Raw genomic sequence first — 22,429 nt, 5'->3', positions numbered from 1 at the left:
TGCTCTAGCCCAGGCTGACCTGGAATCACTATGTAGTCTCGGGGTGACCTCGAACTCATGGTGATCCTCCTACCTCTGCCTCCCAAGAAAAATGTTATTTAAAAAAAAAAAGCATAATAGTTGAGTATTCCCATTTAAGGAGTTGGCTGTGGGCTTATAATGTCACAATGGTGACATGGACAAATAGAAAATACCCACAGATGCAGAAAGAGCTCTGTGATATGTGTAAAAAGGTGGTGTTCACTGTGGGACTGGTTTAACTCAAGAGCCTACTGTTGATCTGGGAAGAACCAGGCCTTTCTATCATACTGTGAAATTGACAGAACACTGAAACATACATTCTTCCTTTAGGCAGAAACGGTCTAAAGCCCATCAGGAGGGATTAGAAAGTTCATGTTTCCTGGAAAAGGAAGGAGGGATATTCAAGCAGGGCAGGTCTCCAATCTGCCAAGTCCGAAGAGCGAGTCTGTCTCCCCCTGCCAGAGCTAAGCACCTGAGGGCATAAAGGAAAGCCAAGAGGGGAGACACTTCTGATCTTGAAGAAAGCTCTCTCCTTGTCTCCCTGGCGTCCCCTGTCTTACTCACGGTAATGAGGAGAAGATGACAGCCTGAGGCGTCTTGGATGGTTAGATAGCAGCTTGAGCCTGTGCGGGAAAGAATTGTTTTCTTTTTCTTTTTATAGTTCTCACTGATTTCTTAGCCGAGCCACCTCGCATAAGGTGAAGAAATGTTTCTGATGGTCAAGTCTGTTTTCGCCCGTCTGTGGTTTAGAACCCCACTCCTGGGGGTGGGGGGGTCCTAGAGTCAAACCCTGAGGCCTGGCCTTGCAGACTTCGCCTGCCTCGGTCCAGACTCCCCGCCGTGCCCATCTCCCATTTCCTGCTTTTCTAAATCAATCACTCCTGCCTTGGGGGCGCGCGCGCGGAGGGGGGCTGGGGTGGTGGGGGGCTCCATCTCCCAGCCGTTCTCTAAACTCCAATGCTTGCAGATGGTGGCCCACAGCTGGGCACCAAGGTGGACAAGTTCCCCCACTCGCGCTCTGGTGGTTTCAAGCGTTCACACGAAATCTAATTAGGCCATTGAATGCAGGCTGTGCCTGGCGCTCCGAGTCAAGGAGTGATGCCGGGGCGCCGAGCAGATGCCTGTCCCTGAAGAATCTGCGGGTGGAGGCGGCTTCCTTGGGGGGCAGATCGGGGCTGGAGGGGACCCCTGGTTTGTGTGCGTGTCATCAATCTCCCCCCCCCTCGGGAGTTAGGGGGTTAAGAAAGTGCTTCCTCAGTTTCCCCCCCTTTCTGCGCTGGAGTCCGCTCCGGGGACCAGGAGTAGCTGGGGGGGTGGGGTGGGGATTCGAACTGGTGGAGTGGGAAGGGCGGGGGGGGGGGGCGGTGCTGGTGGTGGTGGCGGCGGGAAATGGTGCCTCGCTCGCCCCCAGCGACATCAAACCCTCGTTTGGCGTGCGAGGACAATGGCCGTCTTATTTTCTCCATTCGCCGAGCACAATGCCGGATTCTCTCATTCACCCGCGGTGGTACGAGCGAGGTAATTAGCCAACGCCATTCAGCGCGGACACTATTGCTATGCAGGAGGGAAGAGCGGAGCGGAGGGGAGAGGAGGGGGGGCGGGCCCGCGTCGGCGCGGATTAGCCGCGGGGCGGGGTGTGCAGCTGCGGCCACTTCAAAGGGGCCCGGGCGGCTGTGGGAACCGGGGCCCGGGTCTTCCCCGGGGAGACCTGCCTCCCCCGCCGCCCCCGCTGCCTGCGCTCGCCGCGCGCACGGCTGCTGCGCTCGGGGCGCGCGCCGGGGCTGGTGTCCTTCCCCATCACACCGCCACTTTCATCAGGATCACAGTGCTGGCCTCCTCCTTCCAGTCCTGGGAGTCAAAGGGCAAAAGAGAGAGAGAGAGAGAGAGAGAGAGAGAGAGAGAGAGAGAGAGAGAGAGAGAGAGAAGGGATGGCTGGGGGAGGGGAGCCTGGCACAAAGAGCTGACCTCCGAGGAGTGCAGCAGATGGTCCCACTTATTCCTGCCGCCGAGCGAGCGCAACTCTCAGGGCCTTGACCTCGTCCGCCTCCTCTTCCCCCAACCCATCCCCACCCCACCCCCAGCGCCTCAACCTGGGTCCCGCGGGGGTGTATGTGTGTGTGGGGGGGGGGTGCTGAATGCTCCGCAAGGCTCTCCCATCGCCCCCTCTGCGCCTCGCCTGGTCTAGGGCGCTGGACTTGGGCTGCTCTGACCAGCCGCCCTCCCCCACCCAAGAGTGGCTGGTGAAGGCTAAGAATCTACCCTTGGCCACATTCTCAAGAAGCCCAAGGATGGACCAAGGGGGTTCCCAATCCTAGCTAAGGTTGTGAGTCACCTCCAGGAGCAGATTCCTGGGCACCAACCCTAGACCCAAGGAATCTGAGTCTCTGGCAGTTTGGGCTCCAGCCATCTGCACGGTTTAGGCTGCAAGCTAGGTCGTTAGTGCCCAGCGCCAAGTCTGAGAACCCGCGGTCTGGTCTTTCCCACTCCTTCCTTTTCGCTGCACAGGCTGAGCTCAGAGTAAAGTTGAGCAAGGGTCGCGGGGGGGGGGGGGGGCAACGACGGGGGACGTGGGTGGAAGATAAGAGGCCACCTGCTTCCCGAGACCTATTTCGGGCCGCGGTTTATGAGGTCTTAGTGTTTACCCAGTGTCTGTTCTTGGTGCTGGAGGTAGAAAAGGTAAATGATGCGTTTATTCTCCACCCTGAGGAGACTCATGGGCAGTCGGTGAGTAAGTAGGCAAATAGTTATGGGACCAGCCAACTGCAAGTCTGATAAGGAGGGAACTGCGAGGTTCCTCAGGAATTCTGATTCCTTTGCGGGGTGTCAGGGATGGAAGAGCTTATAGTGAGGGTGCGGAAGAGTCCCTGGCAGAAAGGAGCCAGGGCGCAAGGGGGTGCAGAATGAGCACCCATGTTCGTGCATTCACTCTCAAGGCAGACCTGTTTCACGGGGCCAGAGTCCAAATCAGGTGACTACAGAATTAGCCGAAATGTCCAATTACGAAGCCCATGAATGCTGTTCCAATTACAGTTTCCTTTACCCAGGGCAATGGAGGAACCACAGCCAAGATTCAGCAGGCCTGGAGGTGGGGAGGGCTGGAGGCAGGGACGCTGTGGCCGGAACAGCTGGGGGTGATGAAACCCTAAGCCAGGGAAGTGGGGTGGAACTGGGAGGATGAGTTAGGGGTTGGAAGCCGGTTGGCGGAGGAGGGGGCTGGGGAAGATGGGTAGTGGTTTCTTGGTTCATAACTTAGAGCATCCTTGCAAGATAAGGAGAAAAGGTATAGGAAGAGGAAGAGAATCTCCCTTTGGAAGAGTGGACTGATTTCTACATGGGAAGTTATGGGAAAAAGATGGAACGATGGCTTCGTGTTTAAGGCGTTTGCCTTAAACCCAGGTAAGCTACATGCACAAGGTGGCACACGTGTCTGGAGTTTGTTTGCAGTGGCTAGAAGCCCTGGTGCACCCATTCTCCCTCCCCCCACCAAACAAACCAATTTATGGGAAAGGTTTTGAAACCTTCTACAGATGATTTCTAGGGCTTTAGAAGATCTCCAACCAGTGTAGGGCAACAGTGAAATTCCCTAAATAAGTCTATGTTGGGGTAGTTGAGGAGGGAGCCCTGAGAACATGGCTTAGCCCTTAAAGATGCTTGCTTGCAAAGCATGCCTGCCCTGGTTCAATTCCTAAACCACCCCAGGAAGCCAGGTGCAGAAAGTGGTGCACACATGGTGGCAAAAGACTCTGAAGTGTATGTGTGACACTCACGTAATGAAGGATATTAAAATAAATTAAGTCTAGGGCTGGAGAGATGGCTTAACGGTTAAGTCACTTGCCTATAAATCCTAAGGACCCAGGTTTGACTCCCAGGACCCACGTAAACCAGATGCAGAAGGTGGCACATGCATCTGGAGCCCTGGTGCACTCTCTTTCTCTCTCTAATCAATAAATAATAAAAAAATTTTTTTAAAGAATAAATAAGTCCAGGGATAGAGAGATGGCTCAATGATTAAGGCATTTGCCTACAAAGCCTAAGGACCCAAGTACCCATATAAAGCCAGATGCATAAGGTGACACATGCATCTGGAGTTCATTTGCAGCAGCTGGAGTCCCTGGCACGATCATTTTCTCTGTCTTTCCCCTTCTTCAAACAAATAAACACATAAGATATTTAAAAAAAAAAAAAGAATAAATAGGACTGAAGAGATTGCTCAGTGATTAAGGTGCTTGCCTGCAAAGCCTGAGGACCAGAGTTCAGTTCCCCAGTACCCATGTAAAAGCCAGATGCACAAAGAGGTGCATCTATCTGGCATTTGTTTGCAGTGGCTAGAGGCTCTAGTGGGCTCATTCTTAGGCTCTCTCTCTCTCCTGCCAATTGTGGTAGCACACACTTTTGTTTTGTTTTTTGTTTCTCGAGGTACGGTCTCACTCTAGTCCAGGCTGACCTGGCATTCACTATGTAGTCTCAGGGTGGCCTCCAACTCATGGCAATCCGCCTACTTCTGCCTTCCTAGTGCTGGGATTAAAGGCGTGCACCACCACGCCCAACTTGGTAGCACACACTTTTAATCCCAGCACTTGGGAGGCAGAGTTAGGAGGATCTCTGTGAGTTCAAGGCCAGCCTGAGACTACATGGTGAATTTCAAGGCAGTCTGTTAAGACATCCAAGATTCCTTGGGCCAACAATGTACCGTGAGAATCAATCAGAGGGACTACTTTACCCAGTGTTATTCTAGAACCTTGTGTGTGTGAGTGATAGGATTTGGGGGTAAGTGAGCCTCAGTTTTGCAGGTAGTTAGGGTTATAGGACCAAGAAGATCACTAATGATGAATCCAGAGAACAGAATCTAGAAGCACCGACTCGCCAGCCTTTGTATCCATGTTTCTTTTTGTTTGTTTGTTTTAATATTTCTATTTATTTGCAAGCAGAAAGAGAAAGAATGGGCACGCCAGGCTCTCTTGCCATTGCAAATGAACTCCAGATGCATGCACCACTTTGTGCATCTGGCTTTGTTTTGTTTTGTTTTTTTCATGGTGGGGTCTCAGTCTAGTCCAGGCTGACCTGGAATTAACTATGTAGTCTCAGGGTGCCCTCTTCCTCTTGGTGATCCTCCTACCTCTGCCTCTCAAGTGCTGGGATTAAAGGCGTGCTCCACCACGCCTGGCTTGTGCATCTGGCCTTTGGTGGGTACTGGGGAATCAAACCAGGGCCATCAGGCTTTGCAAGCAAATACCTTTAACATTTGAGCCATCTCTCCAGTCGCCCCTCCCCTCCTCCTGTGTTTCTTCTTCTTTATTAATTAAGAGTGCCATATGCATTCAAAATCCAGTCCACTCTGACTTGGTGCATAATTTCCATCCCCTGGGGTGGAACACTCAAAGTAAACAATCCAATCCACCCTGACCTGATACCCTAAATTGCATCCCTGAGAGTGTAAGAGCCCTTGATCCCAGTCTTCGACCTGCTCTCTGGCCCCTCCCGGCTAGGGAGCTTTCTAAGAATAAAACCTTGCCTGGCTTGCCTTTAAAAAATATATATATATATTTTTTATTTATTTCAGAGAGAGAGAGGCAGACATAAGGAGAGAGAATGGGTGCGCCAATGCTTTCAGCCACTGCAAATGAACATTTGCACCACTTTGTGCATCTGACTTACCTGTGTATTGAGGAATTGAACCTGGGTCCTTGAGCACCTTAAAGAGAAAGAGAGAGAGAGGCAGAGAGGGCATCCCAGGGCCTCTAGCCACTGCAAACTCCAGATAAATAACCATCATGTGCATCTGGCTTTCTATGTTTATGTGGGTACTAGGGAATCAAGCCTGGGTCCTTTGGCTTTGCGAACAAACGCCTTAACCACTAAGCCATCTCTGCAACCCCCAAGTCCCTTTTTGTTCACTACTGCATACATCAGGCTAGCTAGCCTTGGAGCTTATGGGGGTCTGTCCCCCTCCCCACTTTCCATTTGCCCATTGGCACACTAGGATTACAGATACCACCTACCAAGTCTGGCTTTATGTATGTTCTAGAATCTTTTTTAAAATTTAATTTAATTTATATGTAAGGAGCAAGAGAGAGAGTATGGGCACACCAGAGCCTCTAGACACTGCAAATGACCTCTAAATTCATACATCTGGCTTTATGTGGGTACTGGGGAGTCAAACCTAGCTCTTTGCAAGCAAGTATCTTAACAGTAGAGCCATCTCTGTAGCCCTTTAAAATTTTTTTTAAATTTGTCTTAGTGGTTAAGTGCTTGCCTGTGAAGCCTCAGGACCTCATTTCGAGGCTTGATTGCCCAGGACCCACGTAAGCCAGATGCACAAGGGGGCACATGTTTCTGGAGTTCGTTTGCAGTGGCTGGAGGCCCTGGCGCGCCCATTTTTTTTTCTCTCTCTCTTTTTATCTGCCTCCTCCTCTATCTGCCACTCTCAAATAAATAAATATAAATAAAACCAAAAAAGTTTTAAAAATTTTAAATTAAATTGAATTTATTTTCAAGGAGTTGGGTGGTCTAGAATCTTAATGCTGGTGTGGACTTTAGGTATTATCTTGTCCATCTTCCTCCACTTTCAGTTTGAAGAGAAAACTCAGGGTTGGAACTGAAAGGATGCAGAGGGAGCTTGTAACAGAGCCGGGCCTGATCGCAGCTTACATCTCCATTACCTAACCCTTACTCCATTAATCCCTACAAATCCTAATATATAGCTCTGAAAATTTGGGGGAAGTTTCTGTTTTTGTTGAGTTGTTCTGGTGGTCATGTGAAAGCAATTTACTTAATAGCTCCAGCCTGGGCCCCCTAACCAGACGCCCTTCCGGGAGGCGAGGGAGATCCGGTGTCCAGGGCAGAACAACGGAAGTTAAGGATATGGTAAGACTGGACAGGTTTACATAAGGAAGATTGGTGACCTTGACACTGGCAGAGACACGAAGTCTGCCCGGAGGGACTCTGCTGGACCTGGACATTTTCAAATCCAAATCCAAGGCAGAAAGAAATCCTCCCCACCAAAATCTGCTCGCATCCCCTGACCTGCATCGTGGGCTTCACTCGGAAATACCCCAAAGGTCGTAGCTGGAAAATACTTTATTGCACTGAGGAGGAAATTCTGAGGTCCAGGGAAGGACTTTGACTTTGCAGAGTCACACTTCCAGCCGCGCTGGGTCACGCTTGTGGCCTCACCTTCAGTGGCATTGCACCATAGTCGGTCTCCCCAGCTCCCCAGTGGGGAAAATAAATTACTGCTCTATTTCGTATGGCTCACTGGGGGTAGCACTGGCCTCTTCGCCCTGGCAAGGCCCTAGATCTAAGAGTTCCTGGAAGGACCTGGCATAAAGCACCTCATGGCTATTTATTTACCTGTGTTAAATGAACTTAGGAAACACGTGTGGGCACAGGAACCATTAGTGGGGTGATAACACCACTTTCTCCTGGTGCTTATCTGCATTGGTTACACTCTATAAAACCACCAAGCCCTAGGACAATTAAATTAAAGTGAAGCCCACTGTGTAATGGAGTCTCTGAATGGGAGAAGGAATGGTGGCTTCAGGGGTCGGAGATGTTGGGTGTCTGTGTGCTTTCCTGTGCGGTGAGTGTCTGCCAGTCACATCAGCCGCGTATGTGAACGTGTCTGCGAATGTGAACGCGTCCCTACCGAGGGCCGCTGTGGGGCAGGGAAAGGCAGTGGATTTGGGGTCAGTCTTAACTCCATTGACTGTGTGACCTTTAGAAAATTCCTTAATCTCTCTGAACTTTAGAAGAGTTGGTGATCCGTACCTCTCGGAGTGATTACCCTGGTGTCATATGTAACTTTTGACCCTGATGGCTTTGATTTATTTATTTATTAGAGACAGGAGAGAGTGGAGGGGAGGAGGGTAGATAATAGACACACCAGGGCCTCCGCAAACAAACTCCAGACACAGATGCATGCACTGCCATGTGCATCTGGCTTGCGTGTGACCTGGAGAATCCAACCTGGGTCCTTAGGCTTCACAGGCAAGCACCTTAGCTGCTAAGCCATCTCTTCAGCCCCTCCAATGGCTTTTGTAAGGTCCCTGATTTTCAATGACAATGCCTAAGATACTGGTGATTTTCCATTTGGTGATTGTTTTTCTGGTAGCACACCTTTAATCCCAGCAGAGGTAGGAGATCACTTGAGTTCAAGGCCAGCCTGAGACTACATAGTGAATGCCAAGTCTGCCTGAGCTAGAGCAAGATCCTATACTGAAAAACCAAACAGAAAGAAAGAAAGAGAGAAAGAAAGAAGGAAATATACATGTGTGTGTGTGTGTGTGTGTGTATATATATATATATATATATATATATATATATATGTATATATGTATATATATATATATATATATATATATATATAAAGAGAGTGGGTATGCCAGGGCCTCCTGCTGCTGTAAAGGAACTCCAGATGCATGTGCCACTTTGTGCATCTTGGTTTTATGTGGGTACCAGGGAATTGAATCCAAGCCTTTCAAGCCTTTAACCTCTTAGCCATCTCCATAGTGATGCCAGTTTGACACACTGGCATTTAGTGTATATGTGCTGAATGTGCTCTGCTTGGGGTGGGCGCAGCAGGTTTACTGTGTAAGAAGGACAGGTGACTATGTTTTCCAAACCAAAACCCCAGGACACATGCTCTGACTCATTGCCTAATATGTGGGATGAAAGCAGGGCAGAGTACCTGAAATCCCAATTTCCCACGGCAGTGGGTTTAATGGATAACAAGGGTGCTGTGCCCCTCCCTCCTTCCTTCCCTCTAGCCTCTCTCCTTGCCCCGATTCCCTGGAGGCCACCACTGGGTGCCATGTGTCACATCCGCCCTTAGGCACACAGGCACCCCCACCGCCTGGCACGCTGCATGCCTCCATGGCCGGCTGGGAGAGCAGAAAGGACTGGAGCCTTCAAACTGCTCTGCTGGGAGATTGAAAGCAGAGCTTTATTCACCTTAGCTCGTAAAATCCCAAGCCAGAGGCTTCACTGCTGCCACCCTGCCTTTGACTTAACTAAGGAATCACAAAGGTTTGAGGCTCACAGGGTCTTGCAGCCACCAATAGCTAGAAGGTACAGGGACTTTTTCCTGAGTAGAATCCAGCCTTCCCACTGTCCTGAGCCCCTCCCCTTTCCTGGCCCCCATTTGTCAGAGGAGACTGCAGAGGGGACAGGAGTGGATTTATAGCTGCTGACTTTAAAGACAAAGTTGCCTTTTGTATTAGAATTGGGGGGAGGGCTTGGGGGGGGAAGTGGTGGAGACTTGAGGGCAGGAGGGAGGGTTGGGGCTCAGGGGCCTGGAGCAGGAAGGAGGACGTGAGGAACTTGAGACAGAGGAAGGGACGCAGAGGGTCCTTAGAGCAGGGTCACCTGGCAAAGGCTGACCAGCCAAGGGCCTGTGAGATACCACAGCCCCCTCAGGCTGTTTTTACAACTGTTCACTAGCCCCTATTCCTATATCTCAACCCCACACAGCCCTCCCCACTTCCTAGTGTACCCCTCAGATTCTGAACGTCAATTCCACTCGCAAGCCCTGCACAGGAAGCCCATGTGTGTTTTCTGTATCACAGCCAGTCACATGGATGGAGAATCTTCTCGAAATAGAGCCAAAGACAGAGGCTAAGCAGGCACCCAAATGACGAGGAAATGGAACAGTGTTAGGAAGAGCAAGCTCGGGCCACAGAACCCAGGTGCAAAGGCCATTACCCATCCTCCAGAGGGTTCACCAGCCTCTCGGGGCTCTCTGCCATCCCTCCTTCCTAGTCTTTGCAGGATGGCGCGTTCACAAAGGCATCCGTGCGTCTAAGGGAGGACCTGGCTGGCTCCTTGCCCTCTGGAGGCTGAATCCCTCTCAGCTTCCCCGTTGGCTCTGCCCGGTGGGTCTGGGTAGAAGCCAGAGGCTCCGCTGGAGCCTGGTTCAGCAGGTGTTTTAACTACACCTCGGAGAGCCACATCCAACACCCGGAATGGGCCTGGCCAATAAAGGCATGAGTTTATGGGCTTCATAAACATTTTACTAGAGAAATCAAGGCCTCAATTACCCAGCGGCCTCTTCCAACTGACAGCTTGTCTATTGGGCCTCTCTGAAGCCCCCAGGCAGAAGTAAGGTAGAAGACCCCTTGCTCTGTTTTATGCACGGCTGCCTCTCATCCCCAACCAACCCCCTTTCCCCTCCAGGCCATGCATATTCCCTTCAGTACCAGCTCCAAAAGGGCTTGAGGCTCGAGCACATCTCTCAGCCTTCTCCTCACACACAACTCATAGCAGCCAAGATCTTTCTCACTTTTTTATTAGAGAGGGAGAGGATGTGTGTGAGAGAGAATGGCCTCTAGCCACTGCAAACGAACTCCGGACACATGCACCATCGTGTGCATCTGGCTTACGTGGGTAATGGGGAATTGAACCTGGGTCCTTAGGCTCTGCAGGCAAACATCTTAACTGCAGAGCCATGGGTTCCATTTCTCAATATCCACGTAATGCTGGATGCACACAGTGGCACATGTGTCTGGGTGGCAGGAGGCCCTGGTACACTCACATTTATTCTCTTCCGTCTGCCTCTTTCTCTTTGTCACTCTCTCTGGCTCTCAAATCATTTAAATGTTTATTTTTTTATTTATATCTATTTGAGAGCAAGAGACAGAGAGAGAAAGAATGGGCGTGCCAGGGCCTCCAGCCACCGCTAACGAACTCCAGACGCGTGCGCCCCCTTGTGCATCTGGCTAACGTGGATCCTGGGGAATCGAGCCTCAAACCAGGGTTCTTAGGCTTCACAGGCAAGCGCTTAACCGCTAAGCGATCTTTCCAGCCCTCTCAAATAATTTTTTTTTTTTTTTTTTTTTTTTTTTTTGGTTTTTCTAGGTAGGGTCTCACTCTAGCTCAGGCTGACCTGGAATTCACTATGGAGTCTCAGGGTGGCCTTGAACTCATGGCAATCTCCCTACCTGTGCCTCCCGAGTGCTGAGATTAAAGGCGTGTGCCACCACGCCCAGCTTAAATAATTTTTAAAGTCTTGTTAATTTCTTTATTTGCAGGCAGAGGCAGAGTGAGAGAGAGAGAGTGGGTATGCCAGGGCCTCTAGCCACTGCAAATAAACTCCAGATACATGTACCCCCCTGTGCATCTGGCACATGGGTACTGGGGAACTGAACCAAGGTCATTAGGTTTTGCAGGCAAGTGCCTTAACCACTGAACCATCTTCCCAGCTCCTAATATCCAATATACAGTCATTTCAACATTATCAGTGTTTTGAAACTTCCTCATAGTCTTCTGGTGATTAACTGTCCCTAAAAAGGTGTGACTACCTTTAGAGGCCACACTAAAGGCCTTGCCCACCCAGAGCTTTTAAGATTATTATATTCTCTTTTAGGCTCTTTGAAAACCAAAAATATCGCCTTTTCAATTTATAATTGCAACTTTAAAATTATTTTTAGATAAAAATTAGTAGTTTTTACTATAATAAAATCCACATAATAAGTGGAGTTGTGACTCACACACCTGAAATACGAGCACTTGGGAGGCAGAGGTAGGAAGGATCAGGAATTCAGCATCATCCTTGGCTACATAATAATGAGTTTGAGGCCAACCTAGGCTACTTAAGATCCTGCCTCAAAAACAAAAAAAAAAAAAAAAAATTGAAAGAAAGGAAAAAAAAGCCACACTCCTTTAATCCCAGCACTCTGAGGCTGAGATAGGAGGATCACCATGAGTTAGTTCAAGGTCAGCCTGGGACTATATAGGGTAAGTTTCAGGTCAGCCTGGGCTAGAGTGAAGCTCTACCTTGAAAAAACAAAAGCAAAAATCCAAACAATATACATAGCATAAAATTGACCGTGTTAACCATTTTAAGTATGCAGTGTGGGTGTAAAAGCGTGTGCATGACTGTTGACTGTGCAATTTTCACTGCCACCTACCTGCAGACTGTTTACATCTTCCAAAACTAAACTGTACTCCAAAACAGCAGCAGTAACACTAAAATTAATGATGTTTCCCAGTGAACAATAACAGATCCCATCTCCGTCTATCTTACCTCCTGTCAGCCACTATTCTACTTCTCTGTCTTTATGAAGTTGACCATTTTGGATAACTTATGCTTCTAAGATGTGGCATCTTTTTTTTTTTTTTTCCTTTTTGAGATGGCAGCGTGGGGGGAGGGGGTCTCACTATATTGCCCACGCTAGTCTTCAATTCACGGCCTCAAACTACTTCTCTCCCTTAGCCTGCCTACAGACTTCTACCACTCCATCTGGAGAGAGAAAGAGGCAGAGAGAGAGAGAGAGAGAGAGAGAGAGAGAGGGAGGGAGAGAAAAAATGGGGGCACCAGGGCCTTCAGCCACTGAAAACAAACTCCAGAAGCATGCACCACATTGTGCATCTGGCTTATGTGGATACTGGGGAATTGAATCTGGGTCCTTAGCCTTCTCAGGCAAGTGCCTTAATGCTAAGCCATCCCTCCAGCCCTCCACCTGGCTTCTTGCCTCATTAAAAAAAAAATTTTGGGGGTTCATTTATTTATTTGAGAGCAATGGACAGAGAAAGAGGGAGAGAGAGAATGGGTGTGCCAGGGTCTCCAGCCACTGCGAATGAACTCCAAATGCATGTGCCCCCTTGTGCATCTGGCTAACATGGGTCCTGAGGAATCAAGCCTCGAACCGGGGTCCTTAGGCTTCACAGGCAAGCGCTTAACCGCTAAGCTATCTCTCCAGCCCTTGCCTCATTAAAAATATATTTTTTTTATTTTTATTTATTTATTTGACAGAGAAAGAGGGAGGGAGGGGGAGAGAGAGAATGGGCACACCAAGGCCTACACCCACTGCAAAGGAACTCCAGATGTGTGTGCCCCCTTGTGAATCTGGCTAACGTGGGTCCTGGGGAATTGAACCTGGGTCCTTTGGCTTTGCAGGCAAACACCTTAACCCCTAAGCCATCCCTCCAGCCCTTTGCCTCATTTATTAATAGTAAGTACCCATCCTAATAAGGGCATGGTGGTTATCTCGTAATGTTTAGTTTGCATTTCCCTAACAATATCATTTACTTTAATTTTTTTCCCAGTTTTTCAAACTAGGGTCTCACTCTGGCCCAGGCTGACCCGAAGTTAGACCCTACCTTGAAAAAAAAAAGAAGAAGAGTTGGGCATGGTGGCACATGCCTTTAATCCCAGCACTTGAGAGGCAGAGGTAGAAGAATCGCCATGAGTTCAAGACCACCCTGACACTACATAGTAAATTCCAGGTCAGCCTGGGCCAGAGTGAGACCCTACTCCAAAAAAACAAAACAAAAAGAAAAGAAAAAAATGAAAATGAAGTATTTGGGGAGTTTACGTAGGTTGTATGTAAATGTGGCACCATTTGACACAAGAAACTTGGGCATCTAGTTTTGTTATCACGTGTGTTTCTGGAATTGATTCCCATCATGGGTGCCTGATCTGGGCATGACTTACTGGAAAATGTGGTCCTGGTGGGGAAACCTTGAGGCAGTGGGTAGAAGTGCCTGTGGTGCCAACATGTGTGCCCAGTGCAAGTAAAAGGTTCTGATTGTCCTGGTGGCCTGAGGACCAATGGGTTTCCAGGAGGCTTTGTGTTCCCGGTCCTCAGCAGTGATGGATGGGAGGGGAGAGGACCAGCCTGGGAGTCTGGTCCACATTGACCCCTCTTGAATGGCGATAGGAGGAAGGGGCCATCACTGCTCCCACTGCTAGGGCCACAGTATTCCCACCAAATGTGCCCACAGCTCGATTAATCATCACACACCGGATGGGCGCCTAGCAGCAGTCAAAGGTGCTCTGCCTCGACCCTTTGCTGCAGCCCGGCCTTCCCTCCCCCCGCCACGTCCCCCTGGAGCCTGGCTAATCAGACCCAGGCCTGACCTGGGCAGAGGCCTGCAGGAGGAGTGAAGTTCTCCTCCCTTCTCTGAGTAGCCCTAGCTGTGGGAGATCCGGGCCCTCAGCATGGCTTATAAGGGTGTCCAGAATTGTTTCCTGCCATTTCTGCTCCCTCCCCACCTTGGACATTGCTGGACTCACTTTCCCCACTTGTCTCAGCCACAGCCTACTATGACCTGCTGGTGGGGCAGAGCGGGCTTGGCAGACTCTATTCCAGGTTAGCTGGTGTGGTACTTTGAATGGATGTCCACAGTATACTTAGGATTTTATGAAAGTTTGTCATTTAAATCCGTAGCCGCCTGCCTGGAGGAATTCTCACTGTGTGTGGATCCTAAGGTCCATCCCTAAGGTGTGTGTGTGTGTGGGGGGGTGTTAAGAGTTGGAATTCCAGTCTAAAAGATAAGCAAAAGTCGGGGCTGGGGTCCCAGGTTCAATGCCCCAGGACCCATGTAAGCCAGATGCACAAAATGGCACATGCGTTTGGAGTTCCTTTGCAGCAGCTGGAGAGCCTGGCATGCTCATTCATTCTCTTTCTCTCTCTCTCTCTCTCTCCTCTCTCTCAAATAAATAAATAAAATTTAAAAAGATAAGCAAAGTGCTTGAGCTTTGTCTGGATTCCAGGAGTGTGCTTGCTTATAGTGGTGGCTCATGGCTTTTTATCTCCCTGTTTGAAACGGTGAAAGCGGGCCAGCTTCTTCTGCCATTATGGAACTTCCCCTGGATCTGTAAGCTTCAACAAATACCCCTCCCTCCGTCACTGTGCCTGGTTCGGAAGTTCATCCCAGCGACCTGAGGCTGACTGTTACAGATGGGGTCAAGGGTTCTTGCTTCCTCCTGTTCCCTGTTGCTGTCTCTGTCTCCCAACGCGGGGGGGGGGGGGGGGGGACTCACACCTACTTCCTTACCACTCCTATTTCCCAGTTTGAAGTGAAGGACCCAAGATGTCCTCGCAAGGCAGCAGGTATCGATAGGAGTGGGAAGCATCAATAGCTAAGGTCACAGTACCACCTTCATGTCCACCAGCCATGGACAAGGGACCTTAAATGCCGGTTTCAAGAGTAACAGGTCTCCATTGTCATCCGCAATTGGTAGACCCTTAGATGACTTGTTTACACTCAGAGCCCAGCCCTCAGCCCAATTTCCCATTTTTTCCCAGGGACCCCCTTTAGAAAGATACACACATAAAGGACAGTCCAAAGGACCCAGGTTCAACTCCCCAGCACGCACATAAGCCAGATGCACATCTGGAGTTCGTTTGCAGTGGCTGGAGGCCCTGGCGCACCCATTTTCTCCTCTCTCTCTCTCTCTCTCTCTCTCTCTCTCTCCCCATTCCTATTTTTGTATCTCTCTCCCTCTCAAATAATAAAAAATAAAATTAAAAGCCGTGTGTGGTGGCGTATGCCTTTAATCCCAGTATTCAGGAGGCGGAGGTAGGAGGATCGCCTTGAGTTTGAGGCCACCCTGAAACTAAAGAGTGAATCCCAGCCCAACCTTCAAATACATCCTCCATTGCGTCTCCTCTTCCTTCCATTAGTCTCTCTTTTATTTTAATGTCATCATCTTCTCCTTCTGTCACGAAGATCTTGTGTTAGTAGTTTCAGGCACTTCAAGGTTATGGATATCCAGGCTATTTTGTGTCTTGAAGAGTGCGTTATAAGCAAACCTACCCTTCCTTTGGCTCTTACATTCTTTCTGCCACCTCTTTTGCAGTGGATCCTGAACCTTGGAAGGCATGATAGAAATGTTTCATGCTGAACACTCCACTGTCCCTTCTTCTCAGCACTATGGTGACTTTTGAGTCACCCCCAGTAGTCACCACCATCTGAAAAGAGAAGCTTGTGAGAGTAGCATTAATATATGGGTGTAAACACTTATAAAAGTGCTTACAGGGCAGTTTCGCATAATGCATGCATCTAGCCAGACAACAGCAGCAGGTGTTACTCCCCTAGGGCTCATGACCTCTCCCAATTTAGGCCTTTTTTTGGGGGGGCTGTTTACGGTAGGGTCTCACTCTGGCTCAGGCTGACCTGGAATTAACTATGTAGTCTCAGGGCGGCCTTGAATTCATGGCAATCCTCCTGCCTCTGCCTCCCGAGTGCTGGGATTAAAGGCATGTGCTGGCCAGCATAGGTTTTTGACTAGGTTTGCAGTACCAGATATGTATTCCCTCCCATGGAGCAGGCTTCCAGTCCATTTAGAGAACAGTTGGTTTTTCCCATCACAGACATGCCGCGATTGCACCAGTTGGCACATTTGGCCTGGCTGGCCAATCTTAGAGCTTGCGGCATCCACTGCTGTTCACCACCATTGATGACTTCTCTCTCCCAAAGAGCTGCATGCAGCACACAGCTCTTTCCAGCACCATGACAGCCAGTCACCAGGGCCGAGGCTTCCAGCTCAGCTCCAGCTCGATTTCTCAGTCACCTGCAGCCTGAGCATGTGCAGTCTCCAACAGTAAGGTCTCACCATCTATTTCTGTTGGGAAACCAAGAGCCTTAGCAATGGCCAACATTGTTTTGGGGTTGTCAGGGACCTCCATGGCCAAAAACTCACTGGAACTGGCACTTAGATTTTTCTACTAACAATCTATGGTTTGGGGGCGGGTGTGGGGGGGCATCATCCAAAGAAGTAGGTTTCCATATGACTCATTCATAACATCTTAAATTTGATTAATTTTCCTCCCACTATTCCTTTACTGAGTCCCTGACCCCACTTAGGCCATTCTACCCACAATAATCTGTTCATCTACTTACATATATACAATACCCTCCCCTTTAAAAAAAAAAAAAACAAAAACAAAACTGGGCTGGAGAGATTGCTTAGTGGTTAAGCACTTGCCTTTGAAGCCTACCCACGTTAGCCAAATGCACAAGGGGGAGTTCGTTTGCAGTGGCTGGAGGCCCTGGCATGCCCATTCTCTCCCTCCCTCCCTCTCTCTCTCTCTCTCGTAAATAAACAAAATAAAATAAAATAAAATAAAAACTAAGGTCTTATGTAGCCCAAGCTGACCTCACACTTGCTGTGTAGTTGAAAGTGACCTTGAATCCCTGTTCCTCTTCCCTGTCTGCCAAGTGCTGGATTATAGGTATGTGAGTTTTTACAGTGCTGGGGAGCAAATCCAGACTTTCAGGCATGCTAAGCAAGCACTCTGCTGAGTTACAACAACTTTTTTAAATAATATATATTGGGCTGGAGAGATGGCTTAGTGGTTAAGCGCTTGCCTGCAAAGCCTAAGGACCCTGGTTCGAGGCTCGATTCCCCAGGACCCACGATAGCCAGATACACAAGGGGGCTCACGTGTCTGGAGTTCTTTTGCAGTGGCTAGAAGCCCTGGCGCACCCACTCTCCTCTCTCTCTCTGCTCTTTCTCTCTGTCTGTCACTCTCAAATAAATAAATAAAAATAAACAAAAATTAAAAATAATAATAATATATTTTATTTTTACTTATTTGAGAGAAAGAGGCAAATAGAATGAGAATGGGCACATCAGGGCCTTTAGCAGCTGCAAATGAACTCCACACACATGTGACACCTTTGTGCATCTGGCTTACATGGGTCCTGGGGAATCAAACCAGCATCCTTGGCTCTGCAGGCAAGTGCCTTAACCGCTAAGCCATCTCTCCAGCTCCTGATCCCGTCCCTTTCTTTCCAAGTAGAGAGAGACACACAGAGAGAGAATGGGTGCAACAGGGCCTCTAACCACTGGAAAGGAACTGTAGATGCATGTGCCACTTTGTACATCTGGCTTTATGTGAGTACTGGGGAATTGAACCTGGATCCTTAGGTTTTGCAGGCAAGTGCCGTCACTGCTAAGCGATCTCTCCAGCCTCACTGTTTTTCTTTTCTTTTCTTTTCTTTTTTTTTTTTTTTTTTGGAACCAGAATCTCATGGTCCAAGCTGGCCTTGAACTCATGAACTTCTTGACTCAGCCTCCTGAGTGCTAGGATGACAGACGTGAGCCATGGTACCTGACTAAGCACAGATGTGTTTTGGGCATGGTGGCTCATAGCTTTAATCGTGGCACTTGAGAGGCTGAGGCAGGAAGATTGCCATGGGCTTGAGGGCGGCCTTAGCTGCATGATGAGCTTAAAGCTGGCCTGGGACTGAGCCTCAAAAAAAAAACAAAAAAAATAAAAATAAAAATAAAGGCTTGTGAAACAAATATATTCAACTTAGACTAGAAGGTCCGAAAGACCACGCACAAACACCTTTCCCACCTGACTTCCCAAAAAAAGTATATGAGCCAGGAGTGGAAGATTTCAAGACTGCAGCTAAGCTGAGCAGACCCGGAGAGTGGGGGCTCCCGGCAAGGGCCTGTTCCAAGAGAGCCTGAAGATGCACCTCACGTACTCCCTCGTTTATTTTTGTTTATTTATTTGAGAAAGAAGGGCAGATAGAGAGTGGTTAGTTGCTGCAAATGAACTCCAGATGCATGCGCCACCTTGTGCATCTAGCTATCATGGGTCCTAGGGAATAGAACTTGGGTCCTTTGGCTTTGCAGGCTTAACCACTAAGGCATCCCTCCAGCCCACCTTATTTATTTGTTTAGTTTGAAGGTAGGGTTTCACTCTAGCGCAGGCTAACCTGGAATTTACTCTGTAGTCTCAGGCTGGTCTGGAACTCACAGTGATCCTCCTACGTCTGTGCTGGGATAAAGGCATGCACCACCATGCCCTGGCTACCTTATTTATTGAGCCAGGGTCTATCATTTGAATCCACAGCTCACTGATTCAGCTAGTCTAACTAGCCAGAGGTCCCTGGGGATCCCTTGGCTCCATCTCTAAGCACTGGGATTACAAGTGGGCCATCGTGCCCACCCATCATTGACATGAGTGCTGGAGATGGGAACTCGGGTCCTCTTTCCTGCACAGCAGGTTACTCTTCTGTCTCCCCAGACCTCGGGCACTTCTAGGAGAAGTCCAGTGGTTTGTTTTGTTTGTTTGTTTGTTTTCTCACATTTCCAGTGTAGCACAACTGCAGCCCAGCTCCACGGATATGGAGGAGTAGCAAGGACCTACTGTGACGGAAGTGGGGGTGGGAAGAGCCTCTAGGAGTCCAGTGGCTGTTCTTAGTGTGAGGACTATCAGAGTGACTACTGGTCCAACCTCCTTGGGTCCCCACCATCACCACATTTCTCCCTGCTGTCCTAGCTATTTTGCTCTGGGGGAGGAAGGGGAGGCTAGACTCGTCTATCCCAGACCCAGACGAAAAGCATTCCTGCCAGCGTGTCTTTCCCCAGGCCAGCTCCTAGCTCTTGGTGCCTCCAGGGAGGCCAGACCGGGTGGAGAGAGGCACAAAAGGCTTGGTGCCTTAATGAGGAGGCATCTGCAGTCAGCAGAGCCATTAGTCTCCGCCCTAGATCCCCGGGGTGGTGGGGGCTGCATCTCTTTCCAGCTGGAGTGAGGAGGGGCCGGCAGCTCACCAGCTCTCACTTGGGCAGAGCTTGGGAGGTGAGCACTGACAGCCCTACCCAGGAGCTTGGGTGCCCGCTCCAACCCCCACCCCTAGGCCTGCATCCAGCCCGGCCCTCCTGCCTGCCCCCTCCCAGGCCCTCTGAGGCCCCTCCCCCGGCCCCAGGCTGACCTGTGGGCCTTTGCCTTTGCAAACACAACCTTTGGCCTGAGGCAAGGCAGGCTGACCTGGATGTTCTCTGGGGACCTGATGGGGCCTCAGCTGGGCCACTAGCCGCCGCCACCCCCACTCCAACCACAGACCTTAAGGTCCTGTCTCCAAGAGCTCAGTGGACATAGAGACACTCGTGATTGGTCACCTACACGGCATCAGAATTGCGCACCAGCCACAGTAGCTGGCAGACTCGACCACCCCGCCCCCATCCCCTTCCAGATGGGGACATTTTGAGGGCCACATACAGGAGACAGCTCAGCTTCCCCACAAAACCCCAGCCTGGAACACTTGTACAAAGAGCCACATACATACCCACCAGCCAGGAGGTCCTCAAAGAGGAGGAGTTGGAGGGGGGGATGGGGTGGGTAATGCATGTTTATATTTAATGAATCACATGCAAATGAGATGGAGAACGGCCACAAAGGAGCCATCCCCCAGAGACTCTTGGGAGGAGGGCACAGAGGCTCCTCCTTTCCAGCCCTGTGGATCCCAGTGGAGCCTGAGAGGAGGCGCGGGGGCCTGGAGGAAGACTGCCCCGCACACACCAGGGAGCCTAGTGGAGGAGAAGAGACGGGCTCCGGGGTCCCTGCTGCTGCGTGGAGGGGCTTGTTTCTGGGACGGAAACCACTGTCCCGGCTGATGGAGTGCCGGGAGGGGAGGGGCTGCGGCCTGGACAGATGGTGTCCCGCCTTCCCGCACTCAAAGCAAAGTGGATTTTAATGAAATCTCCTGGTGCTGCAGGCTAGGATCCTGGGTGGGGTTTTGGGCAAGGGTGGGAACGAAGTGGGTAGATTATTTAACCAACCTCAAGCGGGGTTGGGGGAGAGCGGCACACCACAGCCACTCCACCAGGACCTCTGCGGACCAGAGTGAAAGCATGATGAGTTCTGATCCCCAAAACGGTGGGTGGGAAGGGCCGGGCGTGGTGGCGCATACCTGTAATCCCAGCATTTGGGAGACAGAGGTAGGAGGATTGCCATGAGTTCGAGGCCACCCTGAGACTCCATAGCGAGTTCCAGGTCAGCCTGGGCTAGAGCGAGACCCTACCTCGAAAACAACAAAAACAAACAAGGTGGGAAGGAGGTCCCTGAATATTTATGACACATTAAAATGTAGATTGTTAGGTTTAACAGTCTTTCGAGAGGCTTGTCACACTGGATGGATGCACCTCCCTCTTGGGGTGCCTGTGGAAACTGCAAAACTGCATGCCTAAAAGGAGGGTGAAGATGAGAAAAGAACAGCACTCCCCCCCCAAAAAAAAGCCACCTCTGGGGGAGCAGTTAGGGAGATATAGCTCCCTAGGGTAAAGTGCCTGCTTTTGCCAGCATGAGGACCTGAGTCCCCTGAACCCATGTAAAAAATGCTGGCATGGCCAGGAGGCGTGGTGGCGCACGCCTTTAATCCCCGCACTCGGGAGGCAGAGGTGGGAGGATCGCCATGAGTTTGAGGCCACCCTGAGACTACTTAGTGAATTCCAGGTCGGCCTGGACTAGAGCTAGACCCTACCTTGTAAACCAAATAAATTAGAATGCTGGCTGTGGTATGAGCAGATCCCTAATACCTACAGTCCAAACTAGAGTGAAACCCTACTTCAAAAAAACAACAAAACAAGTGTATGGTGGCAGAGGAACAACAGCTGATATTAACTTAAAGACAGACACACACACACACACACAGCCACTGAGTTGTTCTGGTACCAAGGTCTGGCAAAGCTGTGTCCCTGCTAGGTGATGGTGGGTGGACTAACCAGTCCCCCTCTCTGGTCCTTGGTTTCTGGTTCTCTAAAATGTGGAGCATGCTTACTTGGGCCTTACATACTGTACCAGGTGTATACAAAAATACATACTGAAGCAGGGCGTGGTGGCGCACGCCTTTAATCCCAGCACTTGGGAGGCAGAGGTAGGAGGATCACCGTGAATTCGAGGCCACCCTGAGAGTACATAGTTAATTCCAGGCCAGCCTGAGCTAGAGTGAGACCCTACCTCGAAAAACCAATAATAATAATAATAATAATAATAATAATAATAACAACAAACCCTGAGGGCTGAAGGGATGGCTTAGCGGTTAAGGTTTTTGCCTGCAAAGCCAAAGGACCCAGGTTCGGTTCCCCAGGACCCACGTAAGCTAGATGCACAAAGTGGCACACGCATCTGGAGTTCCTTTGTAGTAGCTGGAGACCCTGGCATGCCCATTCTCTCTCTCTTTCTGTCTGCCTCTTTCTATCAAATAAATTTATATACATATGCACTGAATAGGTGATAAGTGATTGGGGGTGAGTGCCTTTCTCCGGGTAGCCTTCACTAGTAACCTTTGGTTGGGGGGCTTGGCCCCTAGGGAAGCTATACTTTTTTAGAGGATTGTCATCCAGGAATGGGTGTAGATCTTTATCAAGGTGTCCCACCTCAATGTCTGTGAGCCTGTCACTTCTCAAGTGTTCCTTCCCCCCCCCACGGAAGCTGGGCAAAGGGCTGATCTGTCCCCCAGGCTGCTGCTATGCCTTGATTAGCTGTGGGCACCTCCACCTCTCCCTCCGCTGTGCAGCTCTACAATAAGACTTCACCCCCCCCCTCTTATTTCCCCAGCCATGTCTGACTTCCACGTGCACCCCCAGGCCACTGTGGGTGAGGAGGGCAGTGTGGCCCGCTTCCAGTGCCAAATCCACGGGCTTCCCAAGCCCCTGATCACGTGGGAGAAGAACAGAGTCCCCATTGACACGGACAATAAGAGGTGAGCCTCTTGTGGGAAGGACCTGGCTGTGATGCTAGCTTTGAAGGAGGACTGCGACAGGTCTAGGTGGCATCACCGGTGCCCACAACCTGGGTGTAAGGGTCCATGTGGTTTGCTGGGCCATGGTTGTAGATTCGTGAAATTGAGGAGTGTCCCAGTGCGTGTCTGTGTCCATGACTATGCCATG

At 50.0% G+C, this 22,429-nt stretch overlaps 1 protein-coding gene across 1 annotated transcript in view; it reads left to right on the top strand.

Annotated features, from left to right (window-relative positions):
- The window catches only part of Igdcc3 (immunoglobulin superfamily DCC subclass member 3), a 60,550-nt gene that overhangs the window by 28,056 nt on the left and 10,065 nt on the right, over nt 1–22,429 (top strand). The window contains exon 3 of the mRNA XM_045160609.1: nt 22,098–22,242. Within this exon, the coding sequence (XP_045016544.1) occupies nt 22,098–22,242 (145 nt within the window). The remainder of the gene's footprint in view (nt 1–22,097; nt 22,243–22,429) is intronic.

This window comes from Jaculus jaculus, chromosome 10 (genome assembly GCF_020740685.1).
Source record: "Jaculus jaculus isolate mJacJac1 chromosome 10, mJacJac1.mat.Y.cur, whole genome shotgun sequence".
NCBI lineage: Eukaryota > Metazoa > Chordata > Mammalia > Rodentia > Dipodidae > Jaculus > Jaculus jaculus.
This window is presented reverse-complemented; position numbering and strand designations above follow the sequence as displayed.